Below are 18340 nucleotides of genomic sequence, written 5' to 3' on the forward strand. Positions count from 1 at the left end.
TCAAGATTGTCTGATAGCAAACATCAACTTTTAATCAGCTTGTTTTGTACTTGTTTTCCCTCATATTTACAGATCCTTTGATTTCGCGTCAATCAACATTCAATCTTATCAAAGTTGTCATGTTGAAAATACATTTCTGCAGAAAAAAAAATGACTACAATTTACAGAATCCATGCAGAGTTATGGTGAGTAAAATGTCGAAACTTCCCCTGTAGGGTGATGCTATTTGCATCTCCTCCTCTAGCTTCCTACTGTAAACAGAAATACGCAAATCATTGGCTATACATTACAGCATGAGTTCAAACTTCCTGGCACAAATTTTGCAACAATCTCTGACTAAACTGCTAAAATATTGATATTACCATTGAACATCAACATGCGCCATAAGCCTTCATGGGCATGTATGTATGCTTCATTACATCCATGCCGCACCCACACGCAAAACTGCACATCCTCACGTTTGCTGATCCAAACAAAGCTTTAGACGGACACACAAATTAAAATGGGCATTTACAAAATGGGAGAAAATAAATATACAATTAAAATGTATACGTGTGGATATGCTCGGCCTCGGGGCCTGCAACAAGCATCAACAGTGAAATTTGGGAGTTGGGGTGCGCAGCTTCAGTCTGTACTCCCCGAGTCGATTCGCTCCTGTCTGCGTTTCATGACTTCCTGAAGCTCGCTGTTGCCGCAAGTTTTCTGCCAGGACAATACATCACAGTTAGGTCAAGCGGTTGTTATGGTTGCCCAACAATCAGTTTGTTAAGTAACTTGGTTAAGTTCACGGTTTGATTCGGGAGGAAGCTGCATCAGTTCCATTTTAGGGCAAAGACAGATGCAATGCAATGCAGTGCAATGCTAACATTAAAATCCTGTATATGGCAAATGCCATTAATACTTTGGCTTCAACTGAAGCGCCCTAGAAATTAAACCCCTTATAAGCTTTGGAACAAATCCGTGGTCCTTTTTTTTATTTTTAAATGGCTTATTATACATGCTTGTTTTTTTTAAACATCTTACTATCCACCAGATGTGTCCAAACTATGGCCCGGGGTCAGTTTGCAGCCCATGGGGTGTACAGTACTAAAAATACATTTGGACATGCCCTGCAATTCTATTACATTTACAATTTGTAATTGTCTTTTTCCTGTTGGCTTACTATATTTAGGGTTTTATTGGGTGTGTAAAAAAAATGTTTTACTATATGGCAGTGCTTCTTAAATAGTGGGACTGGCCGCCCTGGGGTGGATGACCCCAGGGAAAAGGCTTTGTTTTCATATTTTTTTTTCTTTTTTAGTTGTAGGCACTTTGATGTACTAAAAGCTTTCTCTTTCGGGAGGAATTGGTAACATTGAAAAGCACTGCTATAAAGTCTATGGGGAAAAAAACATTAATACACGTGGTTAGATTTTTGGGGGAGGTGGTTACAAAAAAACACCAATGGTCTTTTGCTTGGGGGGGGGTCTCCTTATGGTCTTTTTCTGTTTTCTAGATGGCAAGTTTTTTTTTTTTTGGGGGGGGGGTATACATGGTCGCAGGGGCAAAAAAAAAAAAAATCATTTGTTTTTCACAAATGATTTATTTTTTTTTGCCACAAACAATGTGTTTTTTTGGGGTGGGTGAAAAAAAACAGCCTTACTCTAACAAAAAACGTCTCGATATTAACACCTTTAATAATATGAAACACTTTATCATACATGGCAAAAACAACAACAAAAAAACATCTCAGGTTTGTTTTGTTTGCCAAAAATGTCTTATACATATGGGGTGGCCAGAGTGCCATTCACAGTCAGGTTGTCATTAAATAATTATTTTGATTTTATTATATAAATGTTAATATTTATTATATAAATGGTAGTTGATATACGTAACTGACATGTATCAAGGAGTCTAAGAATACTGCATGCATGTAAAAATGTGAAAATTTGTTGGCCAATTGTATAGGTGGCCAATGGAGCCCTGGAGACCATGTAAACTTTTTACCCCCTTGATTAAAAAAAAATAATAATAAATTTAAAAAAAAAACCTTAGTACACCGTGTTTATATACCGGTATATATATTTTTTAAACGTCTGTTAATGGTCATTTTGTTTTAACCCGTTTTGCCGGTGGAGCCTTGACTAACCTCTATTTGTGTCTTCTGCACGGTAATTTGCGACGAGACGCGAGAGCCTTCATCTCCGCACACGGCCTTCAGCTCTTGTTTGTTCAGAGAAAATAATTGAGCTCCAGTCAGGATGCCCAAACAATCCACCGTCCTGTATGTGGAGGTGAAAAAGAAAAGTCATTTACATCCGAGATTTATTTGGAGTTGAGAAGGTACTGCAAATGTTTTTGCGTGCCACTCACTGCTTGGAAAAGCCCTTGGAGGAGAGCCAAGATCTGACTTGCTCCGGGCTGGAGTTGTACGTGAGCGGCACCTGAGTGGCGGCCGGTCGCTCAACGCGGAACTTCCTGGCGGGTGGCTGGCTTTTGTTAGCGGTGATCATCATCAGTAGCTCGTTGTTGACCTCGTCCATCACTGAAACACACGCTTGTCAATGTAGATAGATTCTAAATTAAACAAACAAAAAAAAAGGTTTGCTTACTTTTGTCCTTGTGTCGACCTTTGCTGAAGCTGTCTCCAGGGCTGAGGGAACCAGGGGAGGATGCGCCATAGCCTTGCTACACGCACACACACAAACACAGAAAATTCACGTGAAACTTTCAGATAATTTGTCACAGGACAACTCATTAGGTACACTAGCACTAGAGACCAACAAAATGCATCAGTTAATTTTAACATGTGACCATCCATCCATGAATTTTGTATTGGACTTATCCTCATTAGCCAGTCTTAGCCGAGTGGGCAAGAAATGGGGTACACCTGCGACTGGTTGAAAGTTAATCACATGTATGGACAAAACAAACATACCCACTCACGTTTAAACGAATGAACATTTTGGAAAGGTGAAATACCTGCAGAAAAATCATGCAAGCATTATAGAACTAAGATGAAATCCAAACCTAGAACCGCTCAAATGAGAGGCAAAATGTTAATGGCTATATAGAAGACACACAGTTATGTTTAAAATTTCACCCCTTAAAAAAAAAAAAAAAAAAAAAAAAAACAGTTCCTACCTAATTTCCATATTACAAATCAGTTTGATTCTTTAATGTAATCAAATTCCCTAAAATAGTGAAGGCAAGGTTTTTGTCAGATGTAGTGCATGCCGTAATCATCCAAATTACGTATGTTGACGAAAAATCAAACAAAGGGAAAAAAACAAAATTTGACTTTACTCTCAGAATTCCCACTGACTTTAAAGTCAGCTCAAAATTGAAACCTAAATTCTGTCAAAATTCAGAATTTATTCTCAGAATTCTATTTTATTTCCCTTTAAAAGGAGAATTCAGACTTTAAAGTGCAAACGCTGAGAATAAAGTCAGTATTTCTGACTAAATTGAGAAATCTGGGAATTTTATTATATTTATCTTTAAAGTAAAAATCCTGAAAATGAATTCAGAATTCTGACTTGAAAAGTGAATATTTTTAAGTGGGATTTGCAGTTATTCGCAGATTCTTTAAAATTCCAAAAACAAAGTCAGAATCATGATTTTATTCTCAGAATACACACTTACATCAGAACCATGACTTTATTCTCAGAGATCCGATCATTTTATTCATCTTTTAAATGAGAAGAGAGAACGAGAACAAAGTCAGAATTCTCACTTGAAAGCGAGAATTGTGAGTATACGCTAAATAATTTTGACTTTGAGAATTCTGGCTATACTCTGACTCCTTCAAGTCAAAATTCTGAGAGTAAAATTCAATATTCTATGAAGGTAAACAGAGTGCTGCAGCTTACCTGGCTGTAAAAGGTGTCAGGCTCTTCTATCTTGACAACATCTAAGATGTTATAAGGGACGTAACCTGCTTGGCCGCTACGATTCCTTAGTTTCCACCACTGCTTGTCGTCCTCAAGCACCTGAGACACACCAAGAATAAGTTGAAGTTCTCAGGCTCTTCATTGTACATGCTTACTGCATATTCTAAAATGAAGTGTACGGCTAGCTTGCTCATTAAAGCAGCGCTTGTAAATGTAAGCAAATGCAAAATGCGTCTTCGCCTCTAGAGGGCGCCAGAAAATTAAGTACAGTCGGCCCCCGGCTTACGAGCACCCTGATTTACGAACAATTCGCCTTACGAGCGTGAATCAGGGAGATTTTTGTCCTCCGCTTACGAACAAACCTCTCGCCTTACGAGCAATTCGACATGCCGGCCATTGAGTATGTAGAAATGTTCTCGTTTAATTGCGTCAATAAAATCAACAGTAGAGACATCATCAATCATCAGTAGATACTTGTGGCAGTAACGTGAACGCTATTGGTCTTATAACGTCACACTGACTGTCTCACTCACGGTGTCTAAATATATTACCATTTAAGTGTAGTGTTTGTACAGCTAAAGGGAAAAACAGCTGACATGAAATTAAATGTGCCGATTGCAGGACAAAGAATTGTCATTGGTTTAAATGTGTGTGTTTTTTTTAATTAATTGTCAATACATTCCAACCGTTTAAAAAAAAAGTGCGAATAATTATCAGTCAGTCACGGAGATGCGAATATGCTATTGGTCGATTAAGGTCACCCGGTCTCACTCACGGAGATGCTATTGGCCGGCGTCACACGTCAATCACAGAAATGCCGATATGCTATTGGCCAAACGCCTTTATCTAGCTTGATGGGACAGGATGGAAGGAAGGAGAGAAAATTAGTGAAAAACGGAATGTTGTGAAGACTTTGCAAACTTTATCTGTTAGACATAGCTTCTAAAATTACTAGCAGCGGTAAAGAAAGAAATAAGAGGATGATGTTTTAGTATCTGCGTGATTTGCACCCTGACTGAAAGAGTTACTGTAACACTGTAAGACCAATAGCATATCTATCACCGTGTTAACTTTGAGCATTGGACTCTGCCCCTCTCTGCTTACACCCAGCTCATGTCTCGTCGTTTCTAAGGTATAAGCTATTTATCCATTGTATTTATTATAAAATGCAAGTGTACAGCAGATTATGTCACCCAATTTTAATATATGTATACAGTGTGTCATTTTTACCTAAGGATTCGGCACGCGTTGCACGCATTCACGAATTAACATGGGTTTGGATTGCCCGCTATACGAGCAATTCGAGATACGAGCGTAGCCGCTGAACGGATTAAGTTCGCAACCCGGGGGCCCACTGTATAGAGAATTGAGAATAACACAGGTTTATTAATACAGTAGTCGTTATTATTTATGTGAGGTTTCTTTTTCGTTAAGAGAAAAAACTTGGATACATTTAAATGTAAATTAGTATTTTCACAACAATTATAATACTGAAAAAGTCTCCAACTACTGCCTCGAGATGGTAGGCAGCTGTCTTGAAGGGGGGGGGGGGGTTCATTGATAATCTAAATATTGGTTGTTGAAGTTGTTGATTATTACATGGAGCATAAGAAATACAAAATGTCACACATCCGTTAAATGGTGGTATACCATATGCAATCTTACGGGGGGTGCAGTATTGGTTAAGGGTCTGATTATAAATAAATTCTGAAAATGTTTTCACCTCAAGAATTTCGTCTCTCAAGACTGACAGCTCGTTGGCATTCCGCGCTACAAAGTCGTAGCGGATTTTGGCATATTTGCGTGCGTGGGGCATCCCATTGTAGGACCTGTTGAGACAAATATGTCCATTTTTTTTTTAACCTTGGCTGATTTAAAAGATGCTACAAAAGAAGGATCTTTTATACCCATTGGATGAGTTTGAGGAATGTGTTCCATAGAACTGCGAAGAAACACACAGACAGTTAATTTGTTAGGCCTTGGATTTCTTTTCAGTTATATGGTACGATAAGTCTTACATCATCAGCTGAGTGTTTCCTGTAATCAGGGCTAATGGGGGAACCCAAAGAAACAGGGGAGCCCAGAGGCCCACTGGGACCTTCCGTTTCCCACGGGGCCGTCCTAAAGAGCTCCGCCGGAGGCTCCCAGCCGTTACGGAACTTGGGATAGTAAGGTGGGGCGCATTGATCCCTCGGCCACTCCGCTCTAAACGCAGAACAACAGAATCACTATTTTCAATTTGATTCTTGAAAAGATGCAGGGTTTGCATATTATTATTATTATTATTATTATTATTATTATTATTATTATTATTACTATTGGCCACAAACCTGGGTTTGGTCCAACCCTCTCCAAGAAGCTCAAATATGGTGGTTTCTTTGGGGGTGAGGTGACCCCGCAGGAAGTCCACTGCATCTTTGGAGAGGTGGGGCGAGATAATGGAACGGACCAGCTCAGGACTGCCACAACTCTGTAGCACCTGCACACACATAGCTTTAGTTGGCTTTTATATTTGACAACTGTCCAGGGTTTAAGTTTCTAGGTTTAAGTTCGGAAAGTTGGGTGTAAAACTGTGGTTACAAAGCAAGGTTTCAAAAGAGGGTTCACCCACCAAGCTGTGACGATTTTTAGGGTTTCAAACTAGGGTTATGGTTTCAAGGTAGGATTTTAACCTAGGGTTGAGGTTTCAAATTACTGTATGATGTTAAACTTAGGTTAGGGTTTCAAAGTAGGGGTTTGAACTAGCTGTAGGGTTTCAATCTAGGGTTAGGGTTTTTTGAGAGTTTCAAAGTAGGTTTTTAAATTACGGTTAGGTCTATAAGTAGCATATTAAAACTACGTCAGGGTTTCAAAGTAGGGTTTTGAATTAGGTTTAGGGTTTCAATTTAGGACTAGGGTTTCAAAGGATTTTGAACTATAGGATGTTGGGGTTTTTTAAAGTAGGGTTTCAATTTAGGGCTAGGGTTATAAAGTAGTATTTTTTTTAGTCGGGTAAGTCTTTCAAAGTATGGTTTGATTTCAAAGAAAGCTTTTTTTTAACTACAGGGTTTTAAAGAAGGGCTTCATCAGTTTTATAAAGTACAACTTAGATCATTGTTTTCAAGTAGGGTTTCAATCTGGGTTAGGATTTCAGAGACGTGGTTTAAACTAAATTAAGTATTATAAAGTAGGGTATTAAACTTAAGTTAGACCCTGCAAAGTAGTTTTGAACTAGGTTCACAGTTTTAAAGTATGGTTCATTAAAGGGTTAGGGTTTCGAAGTAAGGTATTAATTTGGGAGTAAGTATTTTGAATTGGGCCATTAAAATTATGATAGAGTCGGGTTTTGAACTAATTTAGGAATTCAAAGTAGGATGTGACTTTAAGGTTTGGTTTTCAACACAGGGATTGAGTTTCATAATTGAGTTTAAATCTAGGCTTGGGGTTTCAAAGTAAGGTTTTAAAATAGGGTTAGGGTTTCACAGGAGGGTTGTTTTATTTTTTAAAGAAGGTTTTAGCCTCTAAGCGGTCACAATTTTGAAAAACAACCAGCTGTCACAGTGTATGACCGAATTTTATGATGAACAAAAAACAGCTAAACCATGTTGATTAGAGGGCATTTAAAGTTCAAACTGCCGCTTTATCTGAATCTAATCAAGCAGATGTGGTGTGTCCGGACGTAAATGCACCATATCAACACAAAGTCAATCCACCAGCGTGATTTTTTTTTTTTTTTTAACCCAGCCTTGAAGGAGTGGCTATATCTTGAGAAAGCAATAACGCAATACGTGGCTCTATGGGCAGTAAACCTGCATTTAAACCTGCAGTTAAACTAGAATATACTTTTATAAATGACCTCACATGCACTTCATTTGTAGCGCTTACCAGCTCCAAAGGGCCGAAGAGGAAATGAACCAACTCTGACGCGCTTGGATTTTGAATGTGCTTCTTCAATTTGGCCTGTAGGGAGTGCAAAGAAAGAGCCAGTGAGGAGACTGTGGGCACCCCCCCCCCCCCCCCCCCCCCAAAAAAAAAAAGTGGTTCGGTGATCTGAGATATCTCACCAAGAGGTTGAAGGCCAGCTTCAGTTTCTGCAAGCTATCGATGAACTCTTCCTCAGAGGGGGGCTTGGCTCGCAGGGTCAGCATGCCCTCTGCGAATGACCACACAAGACCACACACATCAACACACACACTCGAATTGACAGTCTTAGAAACACCTTCAGTCTCTTTCCAGGGTTTGAGCTACTTGTTAAAGGGCACCGCATAAATCTAAACACTGTTAGCGTCTGTGAGAAAATGCATGAGCCATAGTAAATAAATAGCTTGAGCATAGTTCAGCGTGACAACACAAGTCCAAGGAAGAATGTGCTACACATGAAAAAATGCTGGGTTGAGAGCAATGGAATTTAAGCAAAAAGGGTTATTTTTTTTACCTAAGGTTGGGTGAGTTATTTCATCCCAACAGATTGAGCTAATGTACTGGTGAAATAACCCAAGGTACAGGGTATAAACAACCCAGCATTAGTTCAGTACCACGCTAAAAACAGTTGGGTCAAAAGTAAACCACATTTGGGTCAATAAAGGACTGACCCAATATTTTGATTAATTTGACCCAACTTTGTGGTTTAGTTTATACAAAATAAACCACCTTCTGTGGGTGTTTAATAAAAAAATAAAAATAAAACAAATAAATTTTTCGGTTGTACAGTGCAAAACAGCAGAGGGTTGGTTCAAATTGACCTAAATATTGGAATGGATTTTTTTTTTTTTTTTTTTACCCTTAATTGGGTTATAATTACACTCAAATGTTTTTAGACTGCTGGGTCCAAAAGGTTGATTATTTCACCCAGTCTGTTAGCCCAATCTGCTGGGGCATAATAATGAACCCAGCCTTGAGCAAAAGTAACCCAATCTGCTCAAATTCCCAAGCTACTTTAACCCATAATTGGGTTATTTTCAACCCAACTGTTTAGGGTGTGGGTTAGCGATTTCAACCGAATTTGAGTAATTTGAGTCCCAGTAGTCCTAAAATGGGTTTCTCAGCCTGGAGCCCGATATACATGTGTGACTTTAAACTATGATGAGTTTAGTCCTCGGCCCCTTTAATACTGTAATCCTATTTACCTTATTTTACAAGACAATCAAAGAGATCCAGAGTTGAGAAACTCAGAAAAGAGAATAAAAGACATCTGTATGTATAGTCAGCAAGAGCACTGTCATCTTTGTACAATTAGTGTTTGATATGTTTTAAAAATGCAACTTCACTGACCAAACATGCAGAAATGAAAAGGGCACAAAAAAAAATCACTCAAGGCAATACGGCATTATTATTACGTACTTTGCGCCTTAACACAGGGCAGGACTATTTTTTTTTTATCCTCCTCAAAATATTACAGAGCCAAATGAAATCATGAGAAGTTAGTAATTATGAATAATAATACCAGTGAAATTAACAATGAGTGTTTAAATGACTTGTTAGCAAATTGGATATTGGTGTTTACCACCACGCATGTCACTGGAGAACACAAAGAGATACAAACATGGCAGGGTGAGCAATATTCAACATATTGTCACGCCACAGTGGCCACCACAGAAGAAGAAAGGGAGACAGACCTGCTGGTCCTTTCTTCTTATTCTTCTTACTCTTGTTGCGCTGGTTGAGTTGAGAAAAGGCCTCGGCTGCCTTTTGCACCCGCGCCACAAAAATCTCAATATCGTCCAGGGCACAGTTGAGGATTTGCTAAATAGAAAAAGATGGACGCCGGTGTTCCATAATGACAACAGAAAAAATATTCGGTGCATCGGCACTGCTCAATTGGCTATTTAAAATAGAAGAATTAATTCTCATTCATACTCACCACGTCCTTCTCAATGCGCTGAGCCAACTTTTCATGTGACTCGGGGTCACTGTGACCAGATGATCGTCTGTCTGCACCCAAAGAACACACATATACTGTATCAGGAATTACGCAAAATCATAAATTGTTTTATTAAAATAACAATATTTTCTTAGGTGTATTTTAATATTAAATACATTTTTAATCTGCGTAGATGATGGAGAAAATTGAATTAATCTATGAAGGCCTGGAATTTAACTTTACATTTCTAAATTATCAACATTTTTTTCATTCAATTTAAACAGCAGACTATTTGGTTTATAAAATACCGTAACATCAAAACCACAGCGGCATTCTTTTGCTAAAATAGCACAATTGAGCTAACCTGTCTTGTTAAGAAGTGATCAGTAGGAACAGCAACTGTGTCAGTCGTGTCATTTAAGTATTAACTAATTCAATATCTGCCATTTTGAGATCCCTTTTTATTCTTAACATGTGGAAAAAAAACATTTTTTAAAAATTCTACATAAATAAATACCAGGCCATAAATTGTCTGGACTTTGAAAAGACATATTGATATGTTTTTGAAAAGTAATCCAATGGATTAAGAATAATGATAACGGACTTTGACTTCTAAAGCACGCTTCTACCTTAGGTACTCAAAGCACTTTACAGTAAAAACCATTTACACATTGTCCATTTAGGACACTTCTACATGGTCACGAACCCTAGATCTTTCATTTGGGAAACAACCGCCCTACCACAGAGTCATACATAATAAATTGGCTATTTAAAATAGAAGAATTCATTCCCAATCAGGGTTTTGGCCAATGTCAGATGTGATATTGTTGTTTCCTCTCACCGTGTGGAATTGGGGCAGCAACCCGACCCTTTGCAACAGCCGTGGCCTTGGGGGGTGCCTGGGGAAGGATGGTCTCTCGTCGGTGCTTCATTTTTTCCTGATTAATTCTACAACAGGGAGAGGACATCAGGAAGTTTGTGAAACGTTCTCGGATTCAGAGCTGGGTGCATGCGCATCTCTTACTTTAGTGTCTGAGGCCTCGATTTCTTTCCATATTTGTTGTCTCCAAGGGCGCTGTCTATATCTGCATGAATCAATTCAGCCTGTGTGAGACAATCAGTCAAACATGAGGTACAAAAAAAACCCAGAAGTTTCATTTTAAATCATATAAAAATCTTTGCCTTTCAAACGATAATATTTACACACTCAAAATGATTAACTCTGTTTAGCCCAGTTAAAATGGATCTTTGTCTTCAATACCTGTCACTGGATTCCTGTAAGAATGGATCTTTGACGTCTATACTGGTCACTGGCACGGAATGAGTTTTAATTAACTTGTCATTTGCTTTGCTTGAATATCAAAAGCTGTTTCCGCTAATATCCCCTAAGAAGAATTCTTGTATAGATGTTCACTGTACTGCAATGTCGAAAGATACTTGAAATTCCTTCCACAAAAGCGCCAAGCCATTAACCGCTCTGAAATGTAACCTCAAACCACAGCGTTGGTCTCTTGGATTTATGAATGACGTGGATTCTTACGGTAAATGGACCAGTTGTGCAGTGACAATAAAGGAAGCAAAGTGACCCACCTCCACCTCGTCGCAGTGGAAGAAGTGGACGTCTGGCCGGTGCTGCTCATTGTCCTGACACACGATCAGCAGCACGGACGGGTAACGGGTCTGATTCAGGACGGCCTGTGACAGGTGGATTGTGGGGAGGGGGAAGTTCTCCAGCTCCTCCTGCAGCCAAAGACGACAGGTTTGTCCTATCATGTAGTATTATCCAGTCGGTGGACATGCAATGACCTTTTTAATTGCACTTTACGTAACCATGCAACAATGCCCCAGGGCAGCAGTAGTACCTTGGTGTCACAGTCCAGCAGCCTGACTGCCTTATCGGTGACTTGCAGGAGCATTTCCTGAGTCCAAATTTTGTCTTTGGAATCGAGAAGAACAAGTTTCTTGATAGCGTCGTCCACAGTGGCGATGGACTCGGTCTTGTCCATGATGAAGGTGGACAAATGCTAGCCAAGCGAGCAGAAAAGATAAGCCCTGCATTACTTTAAGTACTTTAAGCACTTTCCTGTACATCTAGAGATGGAGGAAGACTCATTTTCTAATTTCCAATTTTCTTTTTGCGATTTAATTATTTTTGAACCACACAAAAATTGAAGGTCTTTTTTAATTTCTATATATAAAGGGTAGAAAATATTTTAAAATTGTCCAAATCCTCAGAATTTGAGGCTGTCAACTGTAAATCTTTCTGCATTTCTTTAGTCTTCTTTGAAAGTTATGAAATATTTGTTCTAAATGTTCACTTTTACTTTGAAAAGCTATGATCACTAGTTTACCCAATTTTGTGACATTAAAACAAAATAGTGAACAAATAATAAAAAACTAGTGCATTTCTCCGCTCTAAATTTAAAAATGTCCTATTTTTTAATTAAAGGATGAAAATCAAAACATATTTTTAAATTCATCAAAAATAATTAACAGATTAATGAATCAATATTCATTAGTTGCATCCTTTGTGAAATACAAAAGTCCATATGAAAAGCACTTGTGTCAAATGAAAAACATCCAGTTTTAAAATAATCCATAGCATGCCGTTTATATTTTACGGACTCAAATTGCTTTTGTTGATCCTGTTTAAAATTGCACAATGAATTGTTATATGTATATGTTTTACAAGGTAACATTTCAGTGTTTTTCATAGAGTAGGTTATGTTAAAGTTCCATAATAATGTTCCTTCTCCGAAAATAAGCTAATTCAAACAGAGGTAGTGGTTTGGATGCTCAACCTCATCTTAAAAGAAAATTTTACAAACAATGGTACAATGAACAACATTCATCGAGGTGTCATTATAAGAATTTATCTTGCAATCATTCAAAATTGTGTTATTTGACCTAAATACATGCACAAAACAACTTAGAGATGCTGCTGGGCTATAAATGAATTAAAAAAAAAAAACATCTTTATATTTTTCTACTATTAAAACATATTTTCTTAACCTTAATCACTAAAATGCAAAGTATGCTGTAAGTTGTGAGTGAAGTAGGCCAAAAAAATATTGCTCCAACATAACACAAGACAGTATAGTGATTCCAATTAGAACAATTTCCATATCTGATATGAAGTAGCTGATAAGCAGCTGATTATCTTCTACAATGATATTTGAAGAAATCTTTTCCGCATCATTATAAAATGACTCAAGGGCGTAGCCGGAAATGTTTCTGTGGGTTGGCCAGGATAACACATTTTCTTATTGAGGGGTAGCCATACATGCATGTATTAGTCTGCTTCATCATTTATCTTTTCTGTTCCCATTTTTACATAATTGTTTACTCAAGGTTTCATTTAAAATACATGTACATGTACATTTGAATATCTAGCTGATATACATAAATTGCGGCAGAGTACCAAGGGTCTGCTTTGTGCATGTAAAAATGGCAGAAATATCACAGATATCAAACTGAGTGTCCAATTTTTCCAAAATGTATTCTATTGTGTAGGATGATTATGAGGAGGCTGTCTTACAGAATCGAGTACATGATGGGTGATATTATATATATATATATATATATATACATACATACATATACATATATATATATATATATATATATATATATATATATATATATATATATATATATATATATATATACATACATACATATACATATATATATATATATATATATATATATATATATATATATATATATATATATATATACATTTTTACATATTATATATTTTTATATTTACATTTTTATCAGCTTACTTTCATTGAAATAAATCAAATATAATCAAATATAATCAAATATAGTGAATATTTACATGACTAATTTACAATTGTTTGAATATTTATATACAGTAATCACAACATAATGAAAAATAAATATGCATTGATATCTCAAATCATCCTGTTCAAAGTAGAGAAACTTAACAAACAAGACTTTTATCCCCTTACTCATCAGTGACATTTATGATTCATACGATCTGATATCACCTCATTTTTAAATTGTTGAAATAAATACAGTATTACAATTTGAGTTGAACCCTGGCAAAACACAGCCTTACCTCGACATGATACTGTGATGTCTCCTGCATAATATAATTAGAGTTGGAATACTTTTTCCTTTGCTCTGAAAAAGAAAAAGAAAAAATTAAAAACGTCTCAAACTTAGTGAAAAAAATAGCAGTAACAACAACACTTGCCTGGATCCCACATGTTGCACCAATTCGAGTAGGAGTGAATAGACCAAAGACGCACACGAGTGAACTAACCACACTAAACAGAGGCAATAAGGAAGAACACCTACTCTATGTACTGTATACTTGTCTTTTTATTTTTTTAGTGTTATAGGGTATACTGTATTTGGATGTTTGGAAATGACAAAAGCAACAAATATATATGTATGTGTAATCCTAACTGGTAAGATTCTTTAACAGCTAGATTGTGCAGCAAATAAACGAACAAATAAACTTAAATGTTTGTATTTTTTTCCTAAAGGCTAACACCCGAAGGAGTGGCAAAATGAATATCTTAGAGGTTAAATATTAATAGCGCTATCAAAGAGTCCGTGCGACTTCAAGTGTTCTCTCATTTTATATTATCTTGGCAAGGATGACGCGCAAGTAAATGTGCCATAAAAGCACAAAACCTCAAGCTCAAAGATCACAGATGATCGCTGCCCAACAACAACACTGTGAAGGGAATCATATATTAGGTCAGGGGCGTCCAAAGTCGGTCCTCGGGGGCCGCTGTCCTGCATGTTTTCCGGGTCTCTTTTCCTGTCACACCTGCTTCAAATGATCGGACTAGTTTTCAGGCTTCTGCTGAGCTTGCTGATGAGCTGATCATTTGAACCAGGTGTGTCAGGAGAAGAAACCTGGAAAACATGTAGGTCAGCGGCCCTCGAGGACCGACTTTGGACACCCCTGTATTAGGCTGTTATCATTATGTGCTTATTTCTTGTCTAGAGTAGCGTGCATTGCTATCCACCTATGCAGTCCTAGTTCATCTCGCTCCAGCCCTTAGATAGAGCTGTCGACGCAGGAAAGTGTGAGCCGGGACCTTGGCCCAGCTGTTGGTGGCGCCCGGCTGACTCTTTTTGTTATGTCTTGTGATGTGCAATGCTTCGCTGAATGAATAAAAAGCAGGCGGGGACGCTTGAGCGACCTAAATGCTGTTGGCAACGCATGAGAATGTACGCCAAGCTTTTTCCCTTTGCCGGTGAGGAAAAGACAATCTTGGCTGGTCTGAGTTATTCTTTTGCTGCTTCGCAGCTAGGCTTGTCCTAGTCTTCTTTTTGAGTTTTCTCTGACAAACACTATGTAAACTTCCGCATTTTTATCACCGCATGTGTGCTAATGATGCTAGCGAAAAACACCAACTTCACCAAAGTCTACTAACAGCGCCATAGTTTAAGCTATCATGTGTATTAATCCTCTTAATCTTGAGCAGAAAAATCTGATCTTAAAAAGAAAAAGTTTTCAGTCTGTCAGAACGGTCTGCACCATGTTGAGTGTTTCGGCGGAAACCACCAGGGGCCGAGGAAATCATCACCAATTTCCAAGGAAGAATCTTTGACATACTTTTTATTTTCGGGGCCCAAACTAAGAAATGTTCCTGCTTAATCAACTGAATGTCATCGCCACTTTAGTTGTGTCGAGTCTGATATGTCTACAGCCATAGAGGAGGGGCTTTGCAATACGCATGATGGGATACTCTATTATTATTGCACTGGCACATACTGTAAGTGTGCCACTGACCTATTTACTAGGTATATGGCTTACAGGTAACCATTACACAGTTATTAAATGAGAGCATGTTGCTATTAGGCTCACATTGCCAGATGTCTTCTCCTCGCACCCAGCAGAGTAAACACTTTGGATGCCGCACACAACATTAAATGCTCTTTGCATTGGACAAATTGTACTATGTTGAATGTAACACAAAAGAACGGAGTGTGAACATTAACTCGTCTGTCAAATGTCCTTTCATTCCGGTGCACCTTGTTGGGAATTGTGTGACTCAAGTGTTATTTTGAAAAGCCGTAGCTTGTGCCCATGCTATTATGTGCAAATGACGCCAGCGTTTGCCTCGCTGCCAATCCCTCTTGGCTCATTTCTTCCTGCTTGGCTCAACGCAGGTGAAAGAAAGGCATCGGGTGTCTGTCTGAAAGTCGAGCTGGCTGCCATGTCTTATTAATGGCGATTGTGGCAACCGATTCACAAGGCCGCAACGAGAGCCATTTAGCAGGCGGTTGGACCGAGAAGCCAGAGTCAATGACCAGAGATAAAGAGCGGTGGCCAGAGGGCAGACTGTCAAAGTGATTTCGGGTCAAGATCAATTTGACACGGCTGACGTTACAAGCATGTAAATAAACTGTCGCATGATTATGATTTGATTTTACGTCCGCATGAAATAGTAAAACTGCCAAATAAATCAGCTTAGATGATGCGGCAACAACTGCCTTGTTACTGCCTGGCAACATTTGGATGTTAGTTTAGGGCAGTGCTCACAAATACTTGGAAATTTATTACCAGGAAGTACACTATAATACACTATTGGTATGAAATGGCTCGTGGATGTTTTAATATAACCCAGCGGTTCTCAAATGGGGGTACTAGTACCGCTGGGGGTACTTGAAGGAACTTCAGAGGGTACTTGAGACTTTGAATAAAGCAAACAAACAAACAAACAAGCAAAAATCCTTTAAAAATAATTATCAAATGCATTAATTGTTTCAGGAAAATATAAGTTCATAAACAAATTTTATGTTCAGTGGGTTGTTCAATTTCATTATTGTAAAAACCCAGATTCTCCCTCATACTAAAATGGTTTGACCCAACTTGTCATGTGCCACCTCTCGTTACCTGTCAAGTTAATGATTTATTTTTGTAAACACATCACAGAGGACACTAAGTGGAATAATTTTCCATGGACAAATATTTATTTATAATTATTTATTTTTGAGAACAGGTCTGACATTTTATGTTATTATTTTGGGGGGGACAAATATTTATTAACAATGAAGTTATTTCTTTTTGATAATAGATTTCCTCTATGATCCAAAAGAGGACACTTTTGGTTAATTATATTTTGTGGACCAATACAAATGAAGTTTGAAAGCGTCTATTTTTTTTAACCCAAAAATGCTTTGTACTGCACTGGTTAAGGGGTACTTGGCTGAAAAGATATTTCTCATGCGGTACATAACAGAAAAAGGTTGACAACCACTGATCTTAACTAATCGTAATCCTTGATGTGATGAGGCGAGTCTCTGCCGACCCAAAAGTGCTGATAAAGGGTCATTTGCATCAGTGTGTCCAGTTTTGCATACAACATGCTGAGAGTGGACCTTTGTGTGTATAAAACGTGGATTGGGCAGCAGCCACGCTGTTGTTATTGTTGATACACAACAGAATCCCATCTCTTGGTCAGAGAGGAAAGCAAGCTGCTGTCATGCTGCACACAACACCGTGCTGACCATCTGCCGCACAGGTTGAGGCCGGCCCAAAGGGGAACGACGTAGCCTCTAGTCGCCACACATACTGCGAGTCAGGAACAACATAGGCGGCGCATCCTGTGGATTGTTGGCCAAATGGCCGAGAGCACCAACGGATAACAAAGTGTGAAGCCAGACGGCATGGGAACATCTTGAATGCCTGTGTTACATTCAAATAACAACATTCCAAATGTGTGGCTAAATGACCTGTACCACAACATTCCACTGAACGTGCTGTATGTGGTCAAAGTCTCCGGCTGCACGGGCTGCAACAGAGGTAAAAAAAAAAAAGTGCCTCATCTTTTCCCCCCCATTTTCAATGAGCCTTTTATTCACCTGCGGGACACGGGCATCCCCACCCTGTTCCGAGCAGACTCTATAAATAGGCACGCCCTGCACCGTCCAATAATGTCAAATAGCACACACACACTATGTATACACAAGTACGGAAACATTTAGAAACACGCTCTATGTACACGATTATGGAGACATTCATAAAGTACAGTGGAGCCTCACTATTTGAGGGCTGTGGACCTGGCCGATCTGCAAAGAGGGAAAATTCATGTTATTTACGCCCATTGAAATGTATTTTTTAGGGGATTCAACCCCAAGAAAAAATATGCTGAATAACCTTCGTTTCAATACACACAAAAAAGTGTGTTTGTGTGTGTGTGTGTGTGTGTGTGTGTGCAAGTGGGCAGGGGGACTTCTTTTGCAAATATGCAAATTGGCGGGTGCCAAAAAAACAAGCAAGAGATGCTCCACGGTTTTCAGATGAGCATTGTGGCGTGGATGTTTGCGTTGAAATTAGTCATTTTTGCTAACGTCGAGTGACCATTTCTGGAGAACGGTAAAAACGAGAAATGCCGCCTTTACTCTCTACACAGAACTGAGTAAGCAGCATTCCCTCAATCTCCTCAGGTCATCCCTCAAGTCTTTTATCACTTTCCTCCTTTAAAGCTACAGAGTTAGGGTGAAAGTTCCTCCTTTGTGGGTGACCACACTATCATTTCGCATTAACAACACAATATCTAAGCAATTTGCGATTTGACTGAAGTCGTCAGTCAAATCCACAACTTCGACTTTTTCATTCAGATTTGAAGGAATA

At 38.4% G+C, this 18340-nt stretch overlaps 1 protein-coding gene across 2 annotated transcripts in view; it reads right to left on the reverse strand.

Moving 5' to 3' along the window:
- eps8l2 (EPS8 signaling adaptor L2) overlaps positions 1 to 18340 on the reverse strand; it is a 25403-nt gene continuing 7063 nt past the window's right edge. For both annotated transcript variants that reach the window (XM_088418117.1, XM_088418116.1), the window contains 18 exons: positions 13799 to 13863; positions 11574 to 11735; positions 11302 to 11451; positions 10736 to 10815; positions 10553 to 10659; positions 9712 to 9782; positions 9467 to 9593; positions 7916 to 8004; positions 7737 to 7811; positions 6203 to 6351; positions 5891 to 6077; positions 5780 to 5814; positions 5596 to 5701; positions 3852 to 3971; positions 2592 to 2667; positions 2353 to 2524; positions 2129 to 2261; positions 1 to 702 (listed from right to left, as the gene is read on the reverse strand). In XM_088418117.1, coding sequence (XP_088274243.1) covers positions 625 to 702; positions 2129 to 2261; positions 2353 to 2524; positions 2592 to 2667; positions 3852 to 3971; positions 5596 to 5701; positions 5780 to 5814; positions 5891 to 6077; positions 6203 to 6351; positions 7737 to 7811; positions 7916 to 8004; positions 9467 to 9593; positions 9712 to 9782; positions 10553 to 10659; positions 10736 to 10815; positions 11302 to 11451; positions 11574 to 11735; positions 13799 to 13863 — 1982 coding nt within the window. In that variant the 3' untranslated portion in view covers positions 1 to 624. The remainder of the gene's footprint in view (positions 703 to 2128; positions 2262 to 2352; positions 2525 to 2591; positions 2668 to 3851; positions 3972 to 5595; positions 5702 to 5779; positions 5815 to 5890; positions 6078 to 6202; positions 6352 to 7736; positions 7812 to 7915; positions 8005 to 9466; positions 9594 to 9711; positions 9783 to 10552; positions 10660 to 10735; positions 10816 to 11301; positions 11452 to 11573; positions 11736 to 13798; positions 13864 to 18340) is intronic.

The sequence above is a fragment of the Hippichthys cyanospilos genome, chromosome 6 (assembly GCF_059441005.1).
Source record: "Hippichthys cyanospilos isolate Australia breed blue-spotted pipefish chromosome 6, RoL_Hcya_1.0, whole genome shotgun sequence".
In the NCBI taxonomy this organism is placed as follows: Eukaryota; Metazoa; Chordata; class Actinopteri; order Syngnathiformes; family Syngnathidae; genus Hippichthys; species Hippichthys cyanospilos.